Source organism: Ovis canadensis, chromosome 15 (genome assembly GCF_042477335.2).
Source record: "Ovis canadensis isolate MfBH-ARS-UI-01 breed Bighorn chromosome 15, ARS-UI_OviCan_v2, whole genome shotgun sequence".
NCBI lineage: Eukaryota > Metazoa > Chordata > Mammalia > Artiodactyla > Bovidae > Ovis > Ovis canadensis.
The window spans coordinates 36,293,790-36,316,021 of NC_091259.1; the positions used below are offsets into that span (position 1 = coordinate 36,293,790).

General features: G+C 50.5%; 1 protein-coding gene across 1 annotated transcript in view; it reads right to left on the bottom strand.

The window, feature by feature from the left end:
- The window catches only part of DSCAML1 (DS cell adhesion molecule like 1), a 361,994-nt gene that overhangs the window by 334,071 nt on the left and 5,691 nt on the right, over positions 1-22,232 (bottom strand). Inside the window, exons 2-3 of the mRNA XM_069553443.1 lie at positions 10,412-10,729; positions 5,876-6,022 (exon numbers count right to left, since the gene is read on the bottom strand). Of these exons, the coding sequence (XP_069409544.1) occupies positions 5,876-6,022; positions 10,412-10,729 (465 nt within the window). The remainder of the gene's footprint in view (positions 1-5,875; positions 6,023-10,411; positions 10,730-22,232) is intronic.

A 22,232-nucleotide genomic window follows, 5' to 3' on the forward strand; every position in this document is an offset into this window, starting at 1 on the left:
GAGGTCTAATGTTCATCTAAAGGATTCCATATACAGTAGGTTTCATGGTCCCCATTTCATAGGTCAAAGAACTGAAGCTTTGTAAGTAAGTTGCTCCAGGTCACAGATTAGAACTAGCAGACTCCACAGCCTGACTTCTTTCTGCCACATTCCCCTGCCTCTCCCTCTTCGGTAAATTGTCTGCTCGTATCTGTCACCCTTTTTTTTTATTGTGTTGTCTTTTTCTTGTTGATTTGCAGCAGTTTTTAAAATATATATATATTCTGTATATTAATTTTTTATGAGACAACACAGTAAAGGGTTCAGAAGCACAAATAATGGAGTCTGGATGCAAAAGTTTAAATTGTGGCTCTACTGCTGACTAACTTGGCAATTCAATTAGCTTCCTTGTGCCTTAGTTTGTTCATCTATAAAATGGAGAATGCTTATTTACTCAGCTTCAGATTTCTGTGAAGGTTAAATGAGCTAAGCATATAAAATGTTTAGAACAGAGCCTGGAAACTTAGTAGGTGCTCCATAAACATTAGTCTTTATTATCAGGCTGCCATTTTTTTTCTAGAACTAGATAGAACCTTTATGAGTTAGATGTCCTTTCCAGACTGACTTCTCTCTCACTGCTTCTATTTACCCTCCAGCCACATCCTCAGGTCACCCCATCCTCTCCTTGTCTTTCCACATTGTGACCTTACCCAACATGCTATTTCTGCTCCAAGGCCTCCCTCTCCTTCAAGAACCTTTCTGAGCAGACATCATCAGAAAGAATCCCCAGTCTCTGATAAATCATCTATTATTGGGAAGATACTAAAACCCCTAGATATGAGCTGCTGAAGGCAAGAAACAGGTCATAGTTAAGCTTAATTCCTCCGTAAGGCATGAGACTCTGCCCAGCACCCACTCGTTAAATCACCTTGAGCATACCATCTATTTCATATTAGTACAGGCGACAATCCCAGCGCATTTTCTCCAAGCCCTTAAGTAGTCAAGAGCTGAGATCCCCAATTTTGCACCTAAACAGCAGAGTGTCACAGAAGGAATCTACAGAAGTGGTCTCTCTCAATGTAGCTCTGAAGCAGCTCAGTGTAATAGAGATCAAATGCCGTCAAGCCTAGATTTTGTAAAGTATCATTTTTCCATGTGACCTTAGGCAGGTCTCCTTCCTTCCTGCCTGCCACAGGGCAGTCCAGCAGGGGAGAGAGAGAGAATCTGTCATTTCATCACCATCATTAATCATCTTCTCTGAATACTGGAGGGGTCTGAATGAAACACAGTTCCCGCTCTTGCTGATTAGACATTCTCATAGTGGGGATAACACAGATTTTAAAATATTATACGACAAAATACGATTAGCGTCTTGAGCAAGGAACTGATAAATTTCGGATGGAGTTCAGAAAAGGATCCCCTGGAAGGAGGTTAATCTGGATGATTTTTAAATCCATTCTTAGCAGAAATCAGGAAAGACATCATGGGGAAAAAGAGGGTATTTGAACCAGACTTTGAAAGATGGGTAGGTTAGACAGACAAAGAAGGAAAGAAGTCTGATAGTAAAAGAAAAGCATCCCATGAGTAGTTAAGATGTTATGCCAGGCAGATACATCTGGTCCACACATCTGAGCCGTGGCCAAAACTCCCCACTGGGGCCCAGACAACCAGTCAGGATGCTGGTGAAGAGCATGCTGGGAAACTCCCACAAGGAGCCCACATCAATATAATCAGGTCTGGTGGAAATTAAAAGCTATTAGGAACAGGGCCGGATTTATCTTTATATCCAGTAACATGCATTGTAATGGTGATCATGCAGATGGGAAATTAAACCACATCTCAGCTTCACTGGAGGTCTTAATTTTAATTTATGTTTACACACAGCCTTTTGCCCTATTACCCCCGACTCCACACACTCTGTAGAGCCAGTTTACTTCAGACCAAGTCTCCCAGGAGAGAAGTAAGAGGTAGCACTCTGCCAGCTCCTAGGTGAGAGGCTCTGTGTTATTTTACATACATCACTGAAGAGCCTGATGGGAGGAAGTTGACCAGCTCGGGGGGGGGGGGGGGGGGGGCCAGGAAGGAGGAGGAAGAGATGGGCGGGGTGGTAGGTCATGTTGGGGAAGGTAGCAGTTTGGGCTGTCTCTCCAGCCTCTACCTATCTGTGCAAAGCACAGCCCCAAAGAGGCTCAGAGTTTCAGCAGTGGCTCCAGGAGGCTTACCTGCCCCTCCCAGTGGGTACAACTGGAAAGGCCAACCCATGAGCCAATACCAACCCATAGGGCTTGCTTAGGGCCCTGGCCTCTGATTCCTTCAACCACTCTCAGAGAGGCCTTGGAGGGCCCCCTCCTCATTTATAGGGGTCTGCAACCACCCCTTCCTCCCAGAGCACCCATCCTCCTAAGGGAGGTGTCTCCTGGGCCCTGAATGGCCCACACAAGCCTCTTGTTCCTCCTTCTGCTCTCTCGCCTGTACCTACTGGCCCTGTGGTTGAAGGATCTGAGACCAGCCCTGCAGACCCAGAGATCAAAGTCAGCACCATTTTCCCTGCTCCAGAAGCTGCCCCAAAGTGTCAGAGGAAAGTCACTCGAGCTGCTAAGGAAATGCATCCTTAACCTCAAGGCAACCCCATCATTATATCTCCCCCATCACCATGAAAAGCCGCTGTCCAACATCCCAGCTGAAGCGCGTGCGCACACACATGGACACACACACACACACACCAGTGTGGTATGGATAGCAAAGTATCCTGTTTTCATGAAAAAATCAATAAGCAATTTGCATTTTCCAAAATTAAAGCCTGGGGCAGGTAGACCCAAGTTCTGGCCCTTTATCTACAGAGCCTGAAGGATGCAAAACTCTACTCTTTCTGGTTCTCATGAATTCCTCTGTGAGGCTGTTCTAATTGGCTGCATGTGCTTTGGGAAGTCCATCCCTGGATCTAAAACGTAGCTACAGAGGATCTAGAATGATGCTGGGTGGAGTTGGAGAACTGGGCAGGGGGTGGGGGGGGATTTCTCTGAGGCTCAAGGCAAGGAAGAGGTCTGTAGAACCGATGTGCACAAAGCCCAGCAGACTGGCGTCTAGCCCACTTCCCTGATAATTATGCCCTTTGGGGCCACCAGCCCAGGCTTGACATCAAAGACAGCCCTGAAGCACCAGCAACAGTGAGCCTGGGGGAAGCTCACTGCCTCCAGCTCCTCCACACAGGAGCCAGGTTAACCTTCGTCTCTCCTGTCTGCGATGAGCGTCTGCCTACCTCACGCCCCCCACGCTCAGCCTATCCCAATGCCTCTGTGCATGCAGTTCCCACATTCTTTCAGAACCCTGCCAATCATCCCTTCACATATCCACGGGACATTTGTCCTGCGGTGCAAGGTGGTGTGTTAGGAGCCAGAGGGGTGTGTGCATGAAAACAACCCAGGTTCCACCCTTGGGAAACACAGTCTGGTGGGGCACACAGACCCTGATACACAGAAATATACACCCCACAACAGGAAGCAGCAGGACAGAGAGGAGAACGCTCTCGTCCCCTTATAATTATCATCACAGTCCCAACCCTTCCTCGGTGTGTGGCAGGCAGTATTTGAAACATCTGACACATGAGCTACTTTCATTCTTACTTGATCCTTGTGAAGTGGGTCAATCATCACCCCATTTTATTATTGTTGGGGGAAATGAGCCACCGTGGAGGTAAAAGTTACCCAGAGGGTTGAGTTTCAAGCTCTGGCAGTCTGATCCTAGATTCTGAGCTCTTGGTCATTACACTTCACTCAGTTCTATGAACCTTTCCCAAATACCAGCACTGACTTTTTCACCTTCCTGAGGCCAGGATCCCCCTTGTTTACAGCACACAAGCCTCTGTTGTACTCAGAGTAACTCTTCTTGGATACATTTGTATGGGTGCCAGGAGGCAGTTCCATGTGGGGTTCAGGGCACAGGCTATCCTGGGTTCAGCCCTGCCCTCTGCATGATAAGATGTATAACCCAAAGTCTCTTTACTTCTTGGAGCCTCAGTTTCCTCTTCAGAAAAGTGAAGGGGAAAAAAATACACTTACAGGCTTTTTGTGAGAATAAAATGAGGTCATATATAAAAGTTTCTTAGCCCAGTGCTGAGCATATAGTAAACACTCAAAAATTATTATTATCTTAATGAATATAATTCTTGGTCTATAAATTCATGTCTATGAGAAAATACCACATTTCTTTATATTCTTTAGATCATCCTTCCATGTGACTACTGGAGAGACAGGACATTCAATCTCCATCCTTACTGGGGCTTCCCCCAGGAGGCACCAAGGTCCAGGGTCCTTCTGGTGCTCACCAGCCTGTTGTCCCTGCCTGCATCAACACTCTGGGTCAAAGGCTGTGTACTTTATGCCTCCTTTGAATATAAGAACCCTATCCTCAGTCTCAGACCCCATGGAGCCACCCACAGCGGACCCTGTGAAGTCCAGCCACTTCCTCCAGCCATACCCACTGAGCAGCCCACAGCACCACCCTGCCTCTGGCATCTGTCTCCTGCTTGTTCACTGCCCTCGGAGGCTCTCCTCCTCAGCCAGAACACCCATCCTAATCTTTTCTGTTCACTTATGGTTTTACAAAAGGCAGGAAGACCAGATATCATCAAGTAGTTTCTGATTCCTGTACAAGATCTGAGACCAGGAGATATAATGGCCTGCCCATTGGCTTGGGACTGGAAAAAGTTCCAAAGGCAAAACAAAAATTAATGTCTCAAAAAATATCATACCACCTTGGCTGTCAAGATGCTGAAGCACTGGTCTCCCAGCTTCACCTTGGAGCCACTCTAGGAGGAGGAGGTTTAAAACTGCTCATGTCCAGGTTCTACCCCTAGAGTTTCTGATCTGGGATGGGGCCCAGGCACTGGTGTTTTTTCAAAAAGCTCCCCTGGACTTCAGCTGTGTAGCAAGATTAGGAACCCCAGCTTTACTGGTGTCATGAACAGAAGTCTGTCTTCTCCAACTCACCTGCAGAACTCAAGCAACTAGAACCATTTCCTATACACCAGAGATGAGCCCTCAGTGCTGGAGGGGCACTCAGCGAGCAATCTGGTCAAGTGCCTCCATTTGACAGAAAGGAAAACCAAGGCCCTTGATGGAGAAAGGAAGAAAAAGTGGCAGGGCCTCTGCAATGTACAGCAATGCAGGGAGAAATGTTGGAGCAATGGAAAAACCCCACGGTTTTGTAACTGGAGGCCTGGAGGTATTCTGAGGATCTGAGGTCCTCTCTTGGGGTTTCCAGACCTGTTTTCCTGTGGAAGGGACAACTCTGCATAGGGAAAAGGAACCAGCAATGAAGGGACTGCAATCACAGTGCCTGTAACAAAGAGACCCTACAACACAGAATTAACCCCTTTTTCCAACTCCTGGCACAGCATGAGGCCAGCTAGGATTCTGAAGGGACGTCTAGCTCATGAAATAAGAGTCCCACATGCATGCTCACTCAAGTCTGGTCCCCTGAGAATCCTGGGAACATGGACCATATACCAGCCTCTCATCCCTCCTCTCCCCACAGTCTTTCATAGGTAAGGTCTTTCAGCCTTGCCTTTCATCCCTAAGGCCATGGGCCATCACAGACCCATCAGTGTGGTCAGGAAAGAAGGTGAGCCCACTCCTTCGGGGGAGCAGGACCAGCCTGTGTCTTATGGGACCTTCGCGCACACAGGCCACTGGCACATGGGTTTTCAATAGCTCACACGGAGACGCATCAAGCCAAGACTGAAGACACTTTTTTGCCGAAGCATCACCAGAACAATAAAAACTGCTCGCCAGAACCAACCTCAAGAGCTGGGTGAGCTCAACCACCAACTCGGCTCCTCTGATTTTGCACCCCACCTCTGCGCCCTTGCCTGTGCAGCGCCCCGGTCCTTTCTTACCTGGGACGATGGCGACTGTGTCTTTCTCCCAGGACACAACGCTAACGTATTCCTGCACTGAAGAGGGGATGAGGCACTTGAAGACGGCCACGCTACCACGCATCGACCTTTGATCCTCCACCCGGACGGTGTAGGGTTCCCTGAAAACTGCAGACAGATTGCAGGGCGGAAAGAAGAGGGTGTCACAGGCTGGGCTGGGACAGGGTGGGGGACCTGAGAAAGCCAATTCTCAGCGCCCCAGGCCTCACCCACCATCACTTCTTCTCCCACATCCCACCTGGCCCACCCAAAAGTTCCTGCCAGGGAACTCATTCCTGCCTTGTCCAGCAACCTCCTCCACTCCCCACTCTCCCTCAGAAACACCCAGCCTCCCTCTACAAGACCGTAACTCCACCTTCTAGCCTTTCCAGTTTTGGTGAGTTTTAACAAAGTGCATTAGGTTGCACAGGCCTGGAGGGCAGCACCTCCACCCTGCAATAGGATCATTTCAATAAGGGGATGTGTGCTTTATAAGGAAAAGTACAAGAACGCCTCTAAGGAAACCACACTCAACTTTCTATGTTATTCCCGGACCCAGGGTGGTAACGGTTTGGGGCCCGGTGACCATCACATGCCGAAACAAGAACCGTGAGACACGATCTAACAACAGATGTTTCTGTATGCCACTTCAAAGTGAAAGGCAGCCTGGGAAAACGTAGTTAACATGCACAACTTTCTGTAAGGCTCAGGGGTTTATAAGAACAATGAGAGAGAATATTTGAAACAGTGAAGATCTCTGAAAATGTGGAACGCCAGTGACATGGGCAATCTCCAAGATTCTCCCAAAAGAAGCACCTTGCTGCTCTCTCTCCTGACCTGACACCACCTACAGCCTGACCTCCAATCCTGGTCCTGCCTTCAGATGACCCCTGCTGCACCGTGTGCAGTGGAGGCCTCCTGCCTCGGTCCCAGGGCTGGTTTCTGGGGCACGGTCACCTGCAGGTGCTCTGCCTGTCCGGGTCCCTGGGTGGGCTGGACCAGCCTTGGGGTAGAGCTGAGGGGCCCGCCTCTGCCTCTCTCTGATCCTCCCCTGCTTGGCCTCTCCCCAGGGCCCTTCTCCATCCTTCCATGTCTCCTCTGCCAAGCAGAGCTGGTACAGCCAGAGCCCCACTGCCTCCCGACCTTGTCCCTCAGCAGGCACCTGGGCAGCGTGCCCTCCTGCTCTCCCTGCCATGGTTGCCAGGGTGATGCTCAGGGCCCAGCAACCCCTCCGGCTGTGCACCTGCAGCCCCTGTGGCTTCATCAAGAGCTTCTTAATTGGCTGCGTTTCCCATCAGGCCAGCCCCGTCCAGTCCTCTCCTGGCCTTTTTTCTTTCCCTCCCCGTGGCTGTGATGGGAAGACGCACAGTTGAAATGGAGGAGAGTGGCGTGGAGGGAGGCACCCCCAGCTCTGTGGGGCTATGGTCCCCCCGCCCTTCTGTGCGCTGGACGTGGCACTGCCTGCGGATGTGAGGAGAGCACAGAGAGACTAAAGAGAGGGAGCAGAGAGGAGGGGGAAGGGCTGGGGCAGTCCCCCAGGGCCAGCAGAGGCCCATGGCTAGCAGAGGCCCATGGCTAGCAGCATCAAACAAGCCACCCCTGCCGCCATCTCTGAGCAGCGCTGTAACCCTGGACAAGAGCTAATGATCATTCTGAAGCCTCTCCTCATTCATAAAAGGAAACAATACCAGCAGCATAGAGCAGGCCTGGCACATGGAAAATACTAAAGCAGTGCTGCTTGTCATTACAGCTACACCTCTGGGATCAACTGGTGAGATGACCTTGGGCAAGTGGCTTAACCTTTGTCTTAGACACCTCACTGTAAGAAACACCAGACAGGATTATTGTGAAAACTGACATCTAACCCAGTAACATTCAGGTAAACAGGAAATAGGGCATCGCTTGCTGTTAGCTCAATCCTCCAGGCTGTGGAGGCCAGAACAGGCCTCCAAACCATGGCCTCAGGGCTCCCAGTCCAGCACCTGGGCCCTCTTAGGGGAAGAGTACTGGCCCCAAAGAGAGGGTCCACGTGGAGCCCCAGAGGAGATAGCTAAGCATGGCCCTGGGGTGCTGAGAGCTCAGACTCTTCCTCTAAACAAACCAGCAGGATGAAGTCTGCGCTCAGTTACTTGGTCGTATCTAACTCTTTGTGGTCTCATGGACTGTAGCCCAGCAGGCTCCTCTGTCCATGGAATTTTCCAGGCAAGAACACTGGTGCAGGCTGCCATTTCCTCCTCCAGGGGATCATCTTCCCAATCCAGGGATCAAACCTACATCTCTTACATCTCCTGCATTGGCAGGCGGATTCTTTACCACTGAGCCACTTGGAAAGACCAATGGGGTAAAGATCAGCTCTTTAATTGAAAACTGTCAACCCAGCTCACCCCCTGTATACACCCATTTCCTACTACTTGGAACTTCGTACATGTGAGAGGCTGCTGTAAGGCAGAAGGATCTCAATGCAACTGAGCATTGTCTCACTGGACCATCACACAGTGATGAATGGGGTGAAGTGAAGTGAATTCGCTCAGTTGTGTCCGACTCTTTACAACCCCACAGACTGTAGCCCACCAGGCTCCTCTGTCCATGGAATTCTCCAGGCAAGAATACTGAAGTGGGTTGCCATTTCCTTCTCCAGGGGATCTTCCCGACCCAGGGATCAGACCCAGGGATCGAACCCGGCTCTCCCGCATTGCGGGCAGACGCTTTTAAGCTTTGAGCCAGCAGGGAAGCCCTACGAATGGGGTAGGTGCTGGCAATTAGCTTTGCAGAGGCAAAGCTGAGGCTCAGAAAGGTGTGTTTTGCACCTAAGGTAAGTTGCTAAGAGTCCCAAGAATAAAACAACTTTTCTTGAGGGGCTGACTCTTTGCTAGGCCAGGAAGTCAGAGCAGGATCCATCCCTAGGCAGGCAGATCCAGAAGACTTCCCTGAAAACCTCTCTCTGCTGCCCAAAACAATCACCAGGAAATATGGTGCACCTAAGGCTGGGGGCCATTGTAATGGGCTAGCTAGAACACTACCTGTCCTCTCCCACCCAAAATGCCTAAGAATCATTCACGAAACCTCAGTGTTTTATTACTATTTCCGGCACACTGCACAATGGATTAGAACACACCAGCATATCATGACATCCTAGTAGAGACTGGCTAATCTAAGCCACTGTCTTGTCTCCAGACCTAACAAAGAGAAATGAGACTTTCTAGTTTCTATAAAGAGACCAGTTGAAAAGCCCTCACTTCCTTGCCTCCGTCAACTCTTCCCAAGACCAAAATCCTTCACTGCTAAGTTTTCCATCATGGATTTTACCTAAATGTCTGTCCTCATGAGACACCTTATAGTCAGATGTCCATCAGCAGTGGAATGGATAGGTAAAGTGCAGGATGGTCAGACGAGACTCCACGGCAATGAGAATGAACAACCAATAACTTTGCACAGCAGTAGGGCTAAACCCTGTACTCTTGCCTGGAAAATCCCATGGATGGAAGAGCCTGGTGGGCTACAGTCCATGGGGTCGCTGGGAGTCGGACAGGACTGAGCGACCTCACTTTCACTTTTCACTTTCATGCATTGGAGAAGGAAATGGCAACCCACTCCAGTGTTCTTGCCTGGAGAATCCCAGGGATGGGGGAGCCTGGTGGGCTGCCGTCTATGGGGTTGCAAAGAGTCGGACACGACTGAAGTGACTTAGCAGCAGCAGCAGCAGCAGGGCTAAGCCCTACAAACAACAGTGAGCAAAAGACTCAAGAGAACAGGTGCTATAGGACTCCAGTTAGAAAAAGTGCAGCAACAGCAAGCATCTATCTTGTTAGAAGTCAGGACTGTGGTTTCCCCAAAGGGTGGAGTGACTGAAAAAAGGCACGAACAGGCTTCTGAAATGCTGATACCATCATCTGGATATTAAACTTGGTGAAAATTCATCAATCTATATACTTAGGCACATTTCTTTTTATATATTCTATTTCAATAAAGGGTTTTTTTTTTTTGAAGTTACTGAATGTTTTTCATGAATCGAGTACTAAAATGAACACATTACTTAATTTAAACAGGTGTTCTCTCATTGAACCAACACACATAGTGATGAATGGGTAGATGCTTACACCAGCTTTGCAGGTGAGGAAGCTGAGGCTCAGAAAGGTGTGTTCTCTGCCCAAGGACACACAGTGCTCAGTTGCTCAGTCATGTCTGACTGTTTGCAACACCATGGTCTGTAGCCCGCCAGACTCCTGTGTCCATGGGATTCTCCAGGAAAGCATAACTGGAGTGGGTTGTCATTTCCTCCTCCAGGGGATATTCCAGACCCAGGGATCAAACCTGAGGCTCCTGTGGCTCCTGCACTGCAAGCAGATTCTTTATCCCTGAGCCACCTAGGAAGCCTTCAGAACACACAAGAAGTGTCAGAGCTAAACAACACAACCTTCCTTGAAGGGCTGCCTTCTTCCCTGTTATACTCGTCCTCAGAATGGATGCTGCCTGCTCCCCATTCCTGCCACGTAGGGGAGCCCGTGTCTGGTCCTTTACCTGCTTTGACGCGGATGTTGGGGCTCCGGATCTTGCCGGCAGCGTTCTCCGCGGTGCAGAAGTAGTCATTGTCGTGGATAAAGCTATTGAAGGCGGAGGGGGAGAAGGGGTAGAGCTGCAGCGTCCCGTTGGCATGGACGTGCCGGATGTGCGGCACGTCGTAGATGTCGTCCCCCGTGGCCAGGTACCATCGAAGGGCCGCGCTGGGGGAGCCCGCGGCCGGGCAGGGCACCACCACCCCCACGGAGCTGGAGAAGGTCACCTGCTGCAAGGAGTCATTTACAAAGTAGAGGCTGGTGCCGACATCTTCAGGGCGGGCTGCGGGAGGGGAGAGAGGAGGAGAGCAGAGAGGCCAGTTAGTGAAGCTAAGGATACCCTCAGGGTCCACAAAGCCTGCAAAGGCCGGCACGCATTCATAAGACGTCGGAGCACCAGCCATTCAGTAAGTACTGCTAAGCACTGACTATACACCAGGCATTGGCAAGGATGAGAAAGACAGTTCCCACCCTGCAGATGCTTCCAGCCTAGCACAGGGACTGCAAAATGTTGAAACGGCTCATTCTCCACACCAAGCCAAGTCCAAAGCCATGGTCCACTCCCAGGCATCCACAGTATGAGAGATGCTGACATTGCTTAGATACGGGATGTTTATTGAGCACCTATTAGATGCAAAGATGTTCACACCCAGTCCCCCAGTCCATCTTCATAATCCTGAGAGGGGCTGGCACGGTGTTACAGAAATTAAAATGGAGGAAGTCTTGTTCAGGCTTCAGAAGCTGGAGAGCAGGCCTCTGACCTGCCTGGACACTGCCCGGATTCTGTGCCTGCCTGGAAACACAACTAGTCAGGCAACATTTTAGGTAAGAAAGGGTGTGGGTCTTGGAATTCTTGAGCACTTGGAGGGCAGGCCAACCTCTTGGGGGGTCTAACAAAATCTTATGACTCACAATGTGAAACAAACAGTGTTGTAAAAAAGGTTAACGGAGAGCCAGAGCTGCATTTTTGTGCAAACTGATGATGACATCAGTTTGTGGCCCAGGATTATAAGCAGGAACCCCCTGCAAGTTGTAGTCTCACCTGTGGAGCGGACACGTTGCCCAGGACCTTTTCCTCATCGGGACTCCAGATTGCTGTTACTTGGGACTTCCCAGCATGCCGTTTTAAGCCTGAATGTTGGTGGGCCCAATTTGGTGGTGTAGTGCTGCTGTTGTTATTGCTGTTTAGCTGCTAAATCATGTTGACTCTTTGCGACCTCATGGACTACAGCCCACCAGGCTCCTCTGTCCATGGGATTTCCCGGACAAGAATACTAGAGTAGGTGGCCATTTCCTTCTCCAGGGGAGTCTCCCTGATCCAGGTGGGTTCTTTAACACTGAGCCACCAGGGAAACCTGTACATGCTGTTCTCTACTGTTTCTCTTTCTCTTTTCTTTTAATGACTGTACATTGAAATTAAGTTAAATAATTCTCTATTAAATATTGAAGTCATGTATTTGTATGTAATGAGTGGTTTCCTTTGTTAACAAATCCTTCAAACCTAAAATAAAGTAAAACTTTTGGCAAAACATATGGCCTCTTTTTTATCATTCCCTTTTGGAGGCTAAGCACAGTTACGTGATTTGCCTGAGATGACAGAGCTAATAAGCTATAGAATTGGAATCTGAACCCAGTGCTCTACATAGGATCTTAGCACACTTTCTAACATACCAGAGCCACAAGGTAAAAGGTCTGAGACCATGTTCTAAGAGGAAGGGCTCACAACGTGGGATGCTGCCCGGATGAGAGAAGACTGCAGAAGACGCTGGGAGCCGTCTTTCCCCTCCAGAGCTCAATTTGGAAAATGTGTTGTCCCGAGGGATGGGATGAGGATTGGTTGCACCATGAGGAGATCAATCCAAGCTTAGGAATAAGAGATATCACCACCTCCCGCAGGTTCTAAAACCATCCCTGACACTGACCGACTATGGAATATACTTCCCCTCTCTGACCATCCGTTCCTTCACTCATGAAATGGAGGGAGGATCCATGAGACTGCAAAGACCCCATGAGTCTCTGACACATCGCCGCTGCAACACTCGATCACACAGGTGAACATGCTCACGACAGCAGCTACCTGACAACGTCAAGGCCGCCTGACAAGGAGGACAGCTGTCTGCAACACTCAGCCCAGCACAGGACCTCGGTCTCGCCTGCCGTTGTGGGTAACAGCCCTGCCTGATGGAATCAGGACCTTCCCTCCCTACCAAGCAGCCTGCCTCCTTAGGAAGGGCCACCTCTCAGCAGGTGGAGGCAAACCCAGAGGAAGAGGGGCCCAGTCCCAGGTCTCCAGCTGGAAGCCACTCCTTCTCTACCAGGAAGATCAAGGAGCAACCAAACGATTCTACTGCTTGTTTAAAGAACGTTGCAGGGGACCCAACTTGACCTCAATTTCCACAACTTTATCAGGAGGGGGAGGGCCTGCATCCAGACCATATTAATATTCTCAGCTTAACTCTGAGCGAGCCTCCGGGGAGAATATACCGGGCAGCTAGTTGAGGAAGGCCATTAAGGCTCATTGGTCAGAGCAATTCACATCAGCTCATAAAAAGCCGTGATGAAGCCATTAGCAGCAGAGCTGGAAAACACATCCCTGGGCTCCTTGCTGTGGTGTCAGGGGCATCCTCTTAGCAGCAAATGCATTTGCTTTCCCCACCCAGCACTGCACCCTTATTGGCTACAGGGGAGCAACGGGATGAGGGGACTACTCACTGCCTCCACTGAGCAAGTCTGCTCTGTGAAAGAGGAAAGGGACCCTCAGAAGCCTGTCCCCCAATTCACAGGGGCTTGGGTGTTCTCCAAGGCCATGAAATTATACCATTCGCAAGTAAGCAGGCTATGGCTTAGGAAGTTTCTTCTCTGATCCACTCTCCCCAGATTCCCAGAAGCCTGCTCACCTTCCAAAGGTTTCTTTACAGATATTTGATCAACAATTATTCATTAAGCACCTTCTTCCTGCTGGGCCCTGTTGTAAGCCCTTTACTTGTATGACCTCTTTTCATCCTCCCAACAACTCTTTGAGGGAGATACTGTTATTATTCCAGTTCACAGATGAGGAAACTAAGGCACTGAGAGATTAAAGCGACTTTCCCAAGATCGCACGACTGGTAACCAAGGGCTCAGGATGCAGATGAAGCAATCTGAGTCCAGATTCTGATTTCTTAACCCTCAGATGATGGTAACCAGTGCAACAATAAAGAGGGGGCTTATACCGTTCCGGAAAAAAAAAAAAACACCTGGCCACCAACTTCCCTACTCAGCTGACCACCACCAAGATTTATACATCTGCACACCTGTGCGTACACACACATCCTGGGAGGGGGCCCTGGCAGACTCAACACTTCAGACGACGCTCAGCCTGTGGGAACAGGAGCATCACTCTGGGGTTCTGGGCACTTCCTGAGACGACCTAGTTAATCAGACACACTCACCATGGCAGCTTTATGGGTTTTGGAAGCCAAAATCCATCAAGAAACAGAAAGACTCTACATTATGCCTGACAAATGGACTTAGGAAACTGAGAAAGATCTCTGACAGAGAGGAACTCAGGAACTGTCTGATTTAAGGGGCCGGGTAAGAAAATGTTTAAGGATCTGTGTGACACAGCCTCAGTGATAAGACCAACTGCAGTAACACTAGCAGCCACGGATCTCACTACCTGCAGGCCGGGCTGGGTGCTAGACCTGTTATAGGTGTTCTCTCACTTAACCTCATGACTCTCCAGGTGAGGTTACAATTCCCATGGTTGTTGTTTGGTTGCTAAGTAGTGTCCAACTCTTTGTGACCGCATGGACTGTAGTCTGCCAGGCTCCTCTGTCCATGGGATTTCCCAGGCAAGAATACTGGAGGGGGTTGCCATCCTCTTCTCCAGGGGATCCTCCCCACCCAGGGGTCAAACCTGCATTGGCAGGTGGATTCTTTACCAGGTGCCACCTGGGAAATATTCCCATTGCACAGATAAGGAAATTAAGGCTCCAAGAAGTTAACTAACTCATACAGCGTAACCCAGAGTGTAAGTGTTGGAGGTGGGCCGAGACCCAACTTTGCCTGACTTCAGATCCTGAGAATGAAACTGCTCTATTGTATGAAACATGCTGAAGAGAAGAGGAATCAAGCCACAGAATCTGGTTTTCCAGGTTGGGTATCGCTCCCCATCCTTTCTTCCCTCCCAAACCTACCCTAAATACATATTCCTAGTCTCCTCATCCCTGCCTGCAGAGACAACCCCTGGCCCGGGCTTCCCTTGGCTCCAGGCTTCTGGAAGGACCATCAGCCACAATAGCAACAGCCTTCCTGCCCTCTGGGCCTTGGATCCTGCCAGAGCCAAGGACGTGAGGTTCTCAGGAACTACAAATGGGTGGATGTAATTGATGAATGGACTGGGATTGTCCAGCCACCTGTCAGGGCTGAAGAAACATCAGATTGATAGCAGAAGGTGAGTAGCCTCATATTTCTCCTACCCTGGGATATGAGCCGCTGTCTTCCGAGTCTGGGGGAGCTGGGGAGGATTAGACAAACCATTCATTTCTGCTTACGGCTCTGACAGTGCATTGCCATTATGAAGCATCACCCTCAGGTGTAAAACAATAGCATTTTGCACTTACGTCGGGTTCATATTTTACCATCACAAGGCACCTGTCAGCCCAGAATGCAGAAGCCCTTAAATAAACATTAATTCAGCCTCACCCCATCTGCCAAGAGAAAGGAGTAAGCAAATCTATAAAGGGGAAACTGAGGCACCAACTCCCTCAAGTCTCCACCACGTGCCCAGATGGTGGCGGGCACAGTGAGCAGCAATGAGCACACTCAGGCACCAGCCATGGGAAGGGGAGTCGCGAGGGCCTGGGGGCCTTGACCCCACCTCACAGTCTGGAGAGGATTTGATGGTGCTGGTTTTCCCTCCTTCTCAGGCTCCTGTTTGAATCTTCAGAGCAGTGACAGAGCCCCAGCCAGCTCTGGGGAGCACAGAAGTGTGGGACAATAGTCAGAGACCTGGGATAAGTCTTCACTCCTGGGGCTCATGCCTGAAGTGCTGTGTGACCTCAGGTAAACCACTTCGCCTTTCTGAGCCTCCAATGTCCTCATTCACAAAAGGGGGAGGACTGTACCACCTTACCTGTCCTCCAGGTGAGACAGAATGTGAAATGGTTCCACATAATGAGGATGCAGGACCAGGAGGGATGGGAGTCCCAGAGATTCTCCGAGAAGACCAGGGAGATGAAAGATACAGCAAAGGGTGGCCGGGGCCCAGCTCCCCTCTGCAGCTCTGCATTTGCGGGCGACTCCTGCGCCCTCCAACAATCTCCTCTCCCAGGTCCTTCCTGACTTGGGGCCAGGAGACACTCCTTCAGCAGGTCTTTACCCAGCACCAGCCATGTGCTCAACAGGACCCTAGGTGTGGTGAAAAGCATCAAACTCCAGAGAACGTTCCCGCCCCCTCCCCACCACCACCACCATTCAAGAGCCTGCACAGGAGACAGGAGCAGGAAAGGGTTAACCCTTTACCCAGGGCAGAGTCTGCAGAAGGGCTCACAGCCCTTTCTCTAATTTCATTTTGGCTGTACACTACTCCCCTGAAGGCTCCCTCTGGCTGATGGTACACAGTTCTCAAAAGAAAGGAGACTAACACTGATTGAGTGCCTACTGTGTGCTTCAGGGGCATTTTCTCACGGAATGCCCATTTTCTCATGGAATGCCCACGCAGATGTCCAAGGTGGGCCCTGTGGATCTCATCTCACGTGCACATTGTCACTTAGTCGTGCCCAACTCTTTGCAGCCCCCCAGACTGGAGCCCGCCATGCTCCTCTGTCCATGGGATTTCCCAGGCAAGAATCCTGGAGCAGGCTGCCATTTCCTCCTCCAGGGGCTCCTCCTGACCCAGGGATCGAATCCCCATCTCCTGCACTGGCAGGTGGGTTCTTTACCACTGAGCCACCTGGGAGACCCAAGTCTCATCCTGCAAGTGAGGAAAAAGACAGTAGAGCCAGGAGGCCACCAAGCCAACCCTCAGTCAAGGTCTGCCTGGCTCCCAAGCCTGAGATTTTTTGAAACATGACGCTGAAGAGTTCAGAGTTTGAGGCCTTATGAGAATTCTCTCTTTCATTTCTCCTCTGGAAGCCGGTCCTAATTTGGAAAGCAAATCCTTGGACAGGAAACTCCGACTTTCCCCTTAAATCTCAGCCATCTCCCCCAGCTCTTTCTTTCCTCTGCCGACAGAACCAGGCAGATTTACAGAGAGAATGAGAGGAGGGGGAAACACTTCATAAATAAAGAGAGAGAGATCAGATCAACAGCAAAGCTTTTTCTGGTCAAAGGGGGAAATGGATTTTTAATAGAAAATGGAAGTTATGGGCTTGGTTGTGATGTGACAGACGCCCATACTTAAACCCATTTAATCTTCTCCGCCGGTTAACATTGAGCACCACCCCGATGCCGCATTTCATAAAACAGGCTCCAAATGGCTGGGAGATTAGAAGTGTAGAAATAGCACGGCAATATTTTTAAACCAGAAATCGCCCCCAGGCATTTGGGCTGCCCCAGGGTCACCCCTGAAACCTAAATATCCATCATATCAACTCGTCCTCCTGCCCTGTGCTGTCTGGCCACCGGGATTAGTTTGACGAAGGAAACTCGACATGCGTGCAGTCGACACCCAGGGGCCCCCACCCCACCTGCCTGACTTGGGATGGAGGTGTCTGGCCAGCTGAGGCTTCCTCCCAGGTGCACACTGAATGGTCCCCATGTCATCATCTCCAATCATCATAAATGACAACCTGAGGGGACTGACATATTAACGCCTCACCACCTCCACCGGAAGAAGTGTCATTAGTTTTTTTCTCTTCCTTTACAATATTTACCCATCTCTTTCACTGCATATTTCATCCAGGAGCATCTGCTGATGCTGGGGCCCCTACCGCCTGCCACCCCCTACACCCAGAGATGGACAAGAACCCCCAAGGGGTATCCAGACCTGGGCACAGGCAGTGGGGCTGGACAGGAGCGGGGAGAGGAGGAGTGGGCAGGGCTTCCCTGCAGGACTGTGAGCTGTCTCGGTCACCACTCCGTCCCCTGGGCCGAGCACAGCACCAGGCGCGTAGCACAGAGGTTAAACACCCAGACTCTGATGCCCTTTGCTCTCCCCCCTGACAAGCAATGTAACCTCAGGCAAGATGACCTCACCTCTCTCTGCTCCTTGGTTTTCTCATCTATATTATGGGGGTGACCATATCTACTTCAGGGGTTGTTAGAATTAGACGAGTTAATATGTAAGTGGTATAGGTAACCACCTAAGTGTTCACTGCTGTTGTAAGTATTATCATGAGAGTGAGCAGACAGGAAGTATTTGTGGAATAAATATCCCTCAGCAAATACTTACCGCTCACCAACAATGATGATGACGGTGACAACTTCAGACAGTATCTCCAACATTATTGTGTGTCAGAACCACCTGGAGAGCTTGTTACCATGCGCATCCTTAGATACCAGATCCACCACGTCTGTTAAAGGGCCAGGGAACTCCATTTCTGAGGCAGGTGGTCCTCTGTCTACACTCACAATAATGCTCCATAGATCTGCCATACTGGATTTCTACCCACTCTCCCAACAACAGGCCGTTCTCCTGGGCTTGGCTGACAATATCTTAGCCCTGCATTAATTTCCTTAATTTGGCGATCAAGTTAATAAAATAATAACGGTGTGATCGACAGACAGGCCATTGCCATACCCACATCTGCCGCAGCTCCTCCGGCCTCACGCAGAGCTGTTGTTTTAATGCAGATGTGGCCCCTTGAGGTTTCTTGGATTAATTTGCAAGGTTGATTACTCCGCTGCAGCTCCACACAAAGGTTTTCATAAAAGAGATGTATCATTTGACTTCACTCTGTTCTTGTTCCATAGTTGGAAAAACAGATCTCAGAGAGGATCAACCAATGGGGCCTCAGCTTAATCACCATGTCTATCCAAAACTCAGGCAAGGACCAGAGAGACAAGGTCCAGCCCACCGTCGGAAAGCCCCCCATGCTGTATTCACACTTTGGAGACAACCTGAGCTTAGCCCCTGAGGCGGAGAAGGGCCAGTCTCCCCGGACAGCATCCGAGCATTGATACTTTTCTGGGACAGGATGGTGCAGCTGGGACCAAGTCCCATACCCTCCGTCCCCAAACCTGGCATACCTGCTTCATGTCTATACTCACCATCATCATGGTCACCGTTGCTTTTTTTTTTTTTTAGCATTTATTGTGTGCCAGGTGCTGTGAGAAGCCCCTTCCTTGCATTATGGTGCATTTAATCGCTATAAGCACCCTCTAATGGAGCTACTGCCCAAGACCCCATTTTACAGCTGAGACAACAGGGTCTTCGAGAGATCAAGTAATTTCCTCAGCAGCACAGCCAGGGCTGGCAGAGCAGCATTTCCAAATGACCTTACACCCACCAGCTGTGTTTCTCTACGGGAGCATTGCATTCTACTCTCAGAATGTCTCCAAGATGTGATCATCCTTACATGGGGGTTTTCTGATGAACGAGAGCCATCTGGGGGATGACAATTCTGAATTATTTGGGACCGCCCCAGGCATCAGACATTTCATCCCTAATCATCCCTCCCCACCCACCCCCACTATATACTCCCTACCCTCCTCACTATAACAACCCCAAAGTATCTCCTCCAACTTCTGAACAGTCCTAAGAAAGCAGTACCACCCCAATGAGAAGCAATGCCCCAAGGCCCAAGTGGCCACCTCTGTCCATCAGAAACATGGGGTTTTTTTCTTTCCCCCTTAGGATTCTTAGCACAAACATAGATCCTATAACCAGCAATCAGAAAGCTCTGAGATCCAGTAAAGATCCTTCAACCTACAAGGCCCCTCACCATCAGCTCCATATGGAACTCCAGGAGGAGTTATGAGCAACAGCTGACAGTCAAACAGACTCTAATCTTCCAGCCCCTCCTAGACAGGGCCTGTCAAAAGAAGGCCCCTTATGGCCAGAAAGGTCTTTCCCAGGAGTCAGCTCAGACAGCACAGTTGTCCCCAGAGATTCCTAGATTTAGATTGTTCACGCTGGAGGGACTTAAGAGATTATTTTGTCCAATCTCCTCCATTTACAGATGGGGAGAGTGAGGCCTAGAGAGTCATACACTCCCAGATACACAGCTGGCCAGAGTCCTGGCTGGGACCCAAGCCCTGTCTCCACCGATCTTGCAGTTCTGGCTGCTCCAGCAACCCAGGCATGGCAGGCATCATGGAGAAAGGAAGCCACAGCACAGGAGCGAGCGTTAGAGGGGCCAGGGCTGCTGGTTGGCTGCCTAGAGGAGAGGGCTCAGGTGGGCAGGACATCTGTGTGTCGCCAAGTAGGAGAGGATCCATAGATCCCGCCTCCATGTGGCCTAAAAGGTAGGAGCAAGAGTCAGTGAGGAGGAGGTCAGGACCAAGACAGAACTGGCTGATCACAAGGGTGAGCTCTGTAGACTCAGAGACGTCTGGCGGGGAATGGGGTGCCTTGAAAGGAAGGAGTTTCCTGTGCCTGGAAGTGCTGGAGCAGAGGAAGAACACTGCTGGGGGGAAAGCGCAGAGGGGATCAGGCAGCTGATGAGGGGATGAATTCAGCATCTCTGAATGTGACATCCAACCTGGAAGACTTGGACCCACGGCAGTCACACCTTCAAGGCAGGTCCCCTGTCCTCCTCACCCAGGGCTCCAGGAGGCCACTCTAGATCCAGATCCAAGGTGACCATGGCCCTGACTCAGCTGGGTTCTCAAGGCCTGTTTTTGTTCAGTCGCTCAGTCGTATCCGATGCTTCGCGACCGCATGGACTGCAGCACACCAGGCCCAGTCCACCATTTCCCAGAGTCTGCTCACACTCATGTCCATTGAGTCAGTGATGCCATCCAACCATCTCATCCTCTGTCACCCCTTTCTCCTCCTGCCCTCAATCTTTCCCAGCACCGCAGTCTTTTCCAATGAGTCAGCTCAGGGCCTGGACCTCAAACAAGGTCCCACAAGATGGGACCCTGTGCCTACTCTCCTTCCCACACACACACACAAAAGTATGGATTCCCAGCAGGGAAAATACCCTCAAGGAAACGTCCAGAGGACTATGGAGTAAACAGACATCTAAGCACCTAGGGATGGAGGAGAGGTAAGCTCCTTCCACACCCCCGGGGCACTGGGGCCACAGGGAATCTGCCAAGACTGCTCCATGAAGATAGTTGCCAGCCCTGCTGGGTCACATTGGCTGTTCCCCACACTGATGAAAAGGCTAGAAAATTCTCCATATGTGGGGCGCCCAGGAAGGGGGAGACAGCCACACATAGCTGTGAGACCTTCGCTGTTCCTGAATGATGAGATGACAGTAATTATACCTCACGTTTCGGCAGAGCATTTATAAGGCTAAAACTGGTCTGCTGTGGTTTTTCACACGCGTGTGTTTATATGTGGCCCTCGTCAGCTTTCAAGGCATTGTCACAGGCTCTACAATTGTATGGCTTTCATCCTTCCTGTGCCCAGGCAATAACAACCAACCCTGGGGGGATGGTCAGGACTGGGATTATTTTGCCCATTTTACAGATTAGGAAGTAGAGGCACATGAACTATTAGGTAACGTGCCTAAATTAGACTGAGCATAGTTTTCTAGGCTTACGATTAATGCTTCTTCACAGACACACACAGAGTGTAACAGATGCAACTAGCCTTTGAATAACTGTTCTTAATGAAGATGGTGACCTTGGAAACCGTCAACACAAGCATCAAGGAGAGCAAGGGCATAGGGAAGTGGGGCAGGAGGTGGCTGAACGGATGAGGGGAGGGCAGCTGAACGGCAGGGGTGGTGCCCAAGGCTAATGCTATTCACGCTAAAGTAGCGTGGGACAAACATCTGTTAAACAGGGCACACCGGCTGTGCCACAGCACCACCCCCACTCGCGAGCCCGCAGGCCACAGCCTGCCACGAGCAGCACCTGACCTCTGGCTCACCGGCTGCCTCCTGGTGACTGGATGGGTTATGGAGGGAGGAGTGGTCTGGGGATCCCCAAGGTCTAGAGCTGTCAGTTGTGTTCTCTCTACATGAAACTACCTGAAAACAGCGAAATCCATCCAGCTACAAGGTGGAGGGGGAGGTGCTCACCCTGAGCAGCACATTTACACAGGTTTATTGCCTGGCAAATCCCATGGAAGGAGGAGCCTGGAAGGCTGCAGTCCATGGGGTCGCTAGGAGTCAGACACGACTGAGCAACTTCACTTTCACTTTTCACTTTCATGCATTGGAGAAGGAAATGGCGACCCACTCCAGTGTTCTTGCCTGGAGAATCCCAGGGACAGGGGAGCCTGGTGGGCTGCCGTCTCCGGGGTCGCAAAGAGTCGGACACGACTGAAGCTACTTAGCAGCAGCAGCATGGCATTAAATCCAGGCTAGTTCTTACTCTGTCCAATCACAGTCGAGATTTATCAGCCAACCCCAACCTTCCTCAGGCAAATATGAGACTGGCCTTTGCCTCACCCTCAAATCCAAATCTGGAGCCCACCTGTGCCCTCACCTTTTCCACAGCTGCCAGTAGTTGTGGCTGGGGAATGGGAGTGTGCTGGACACCCGTCTCCTAGGGAAACCCAGGTGCCTGCATGGCCCCAGCTACCTGGCTGAGGATGGATCCTCCCGGCTACCCAACTGATAGATGATAGGAGGAGGCTGTGACGTTCCCTGCCCTGGACACCACTCAGTCTTCTTACTGCTACAAAGTCTAAGTCAGTTGGCTTGGCCAGAACTGTGGCTCATTAGTACAACTGACAGAACCTA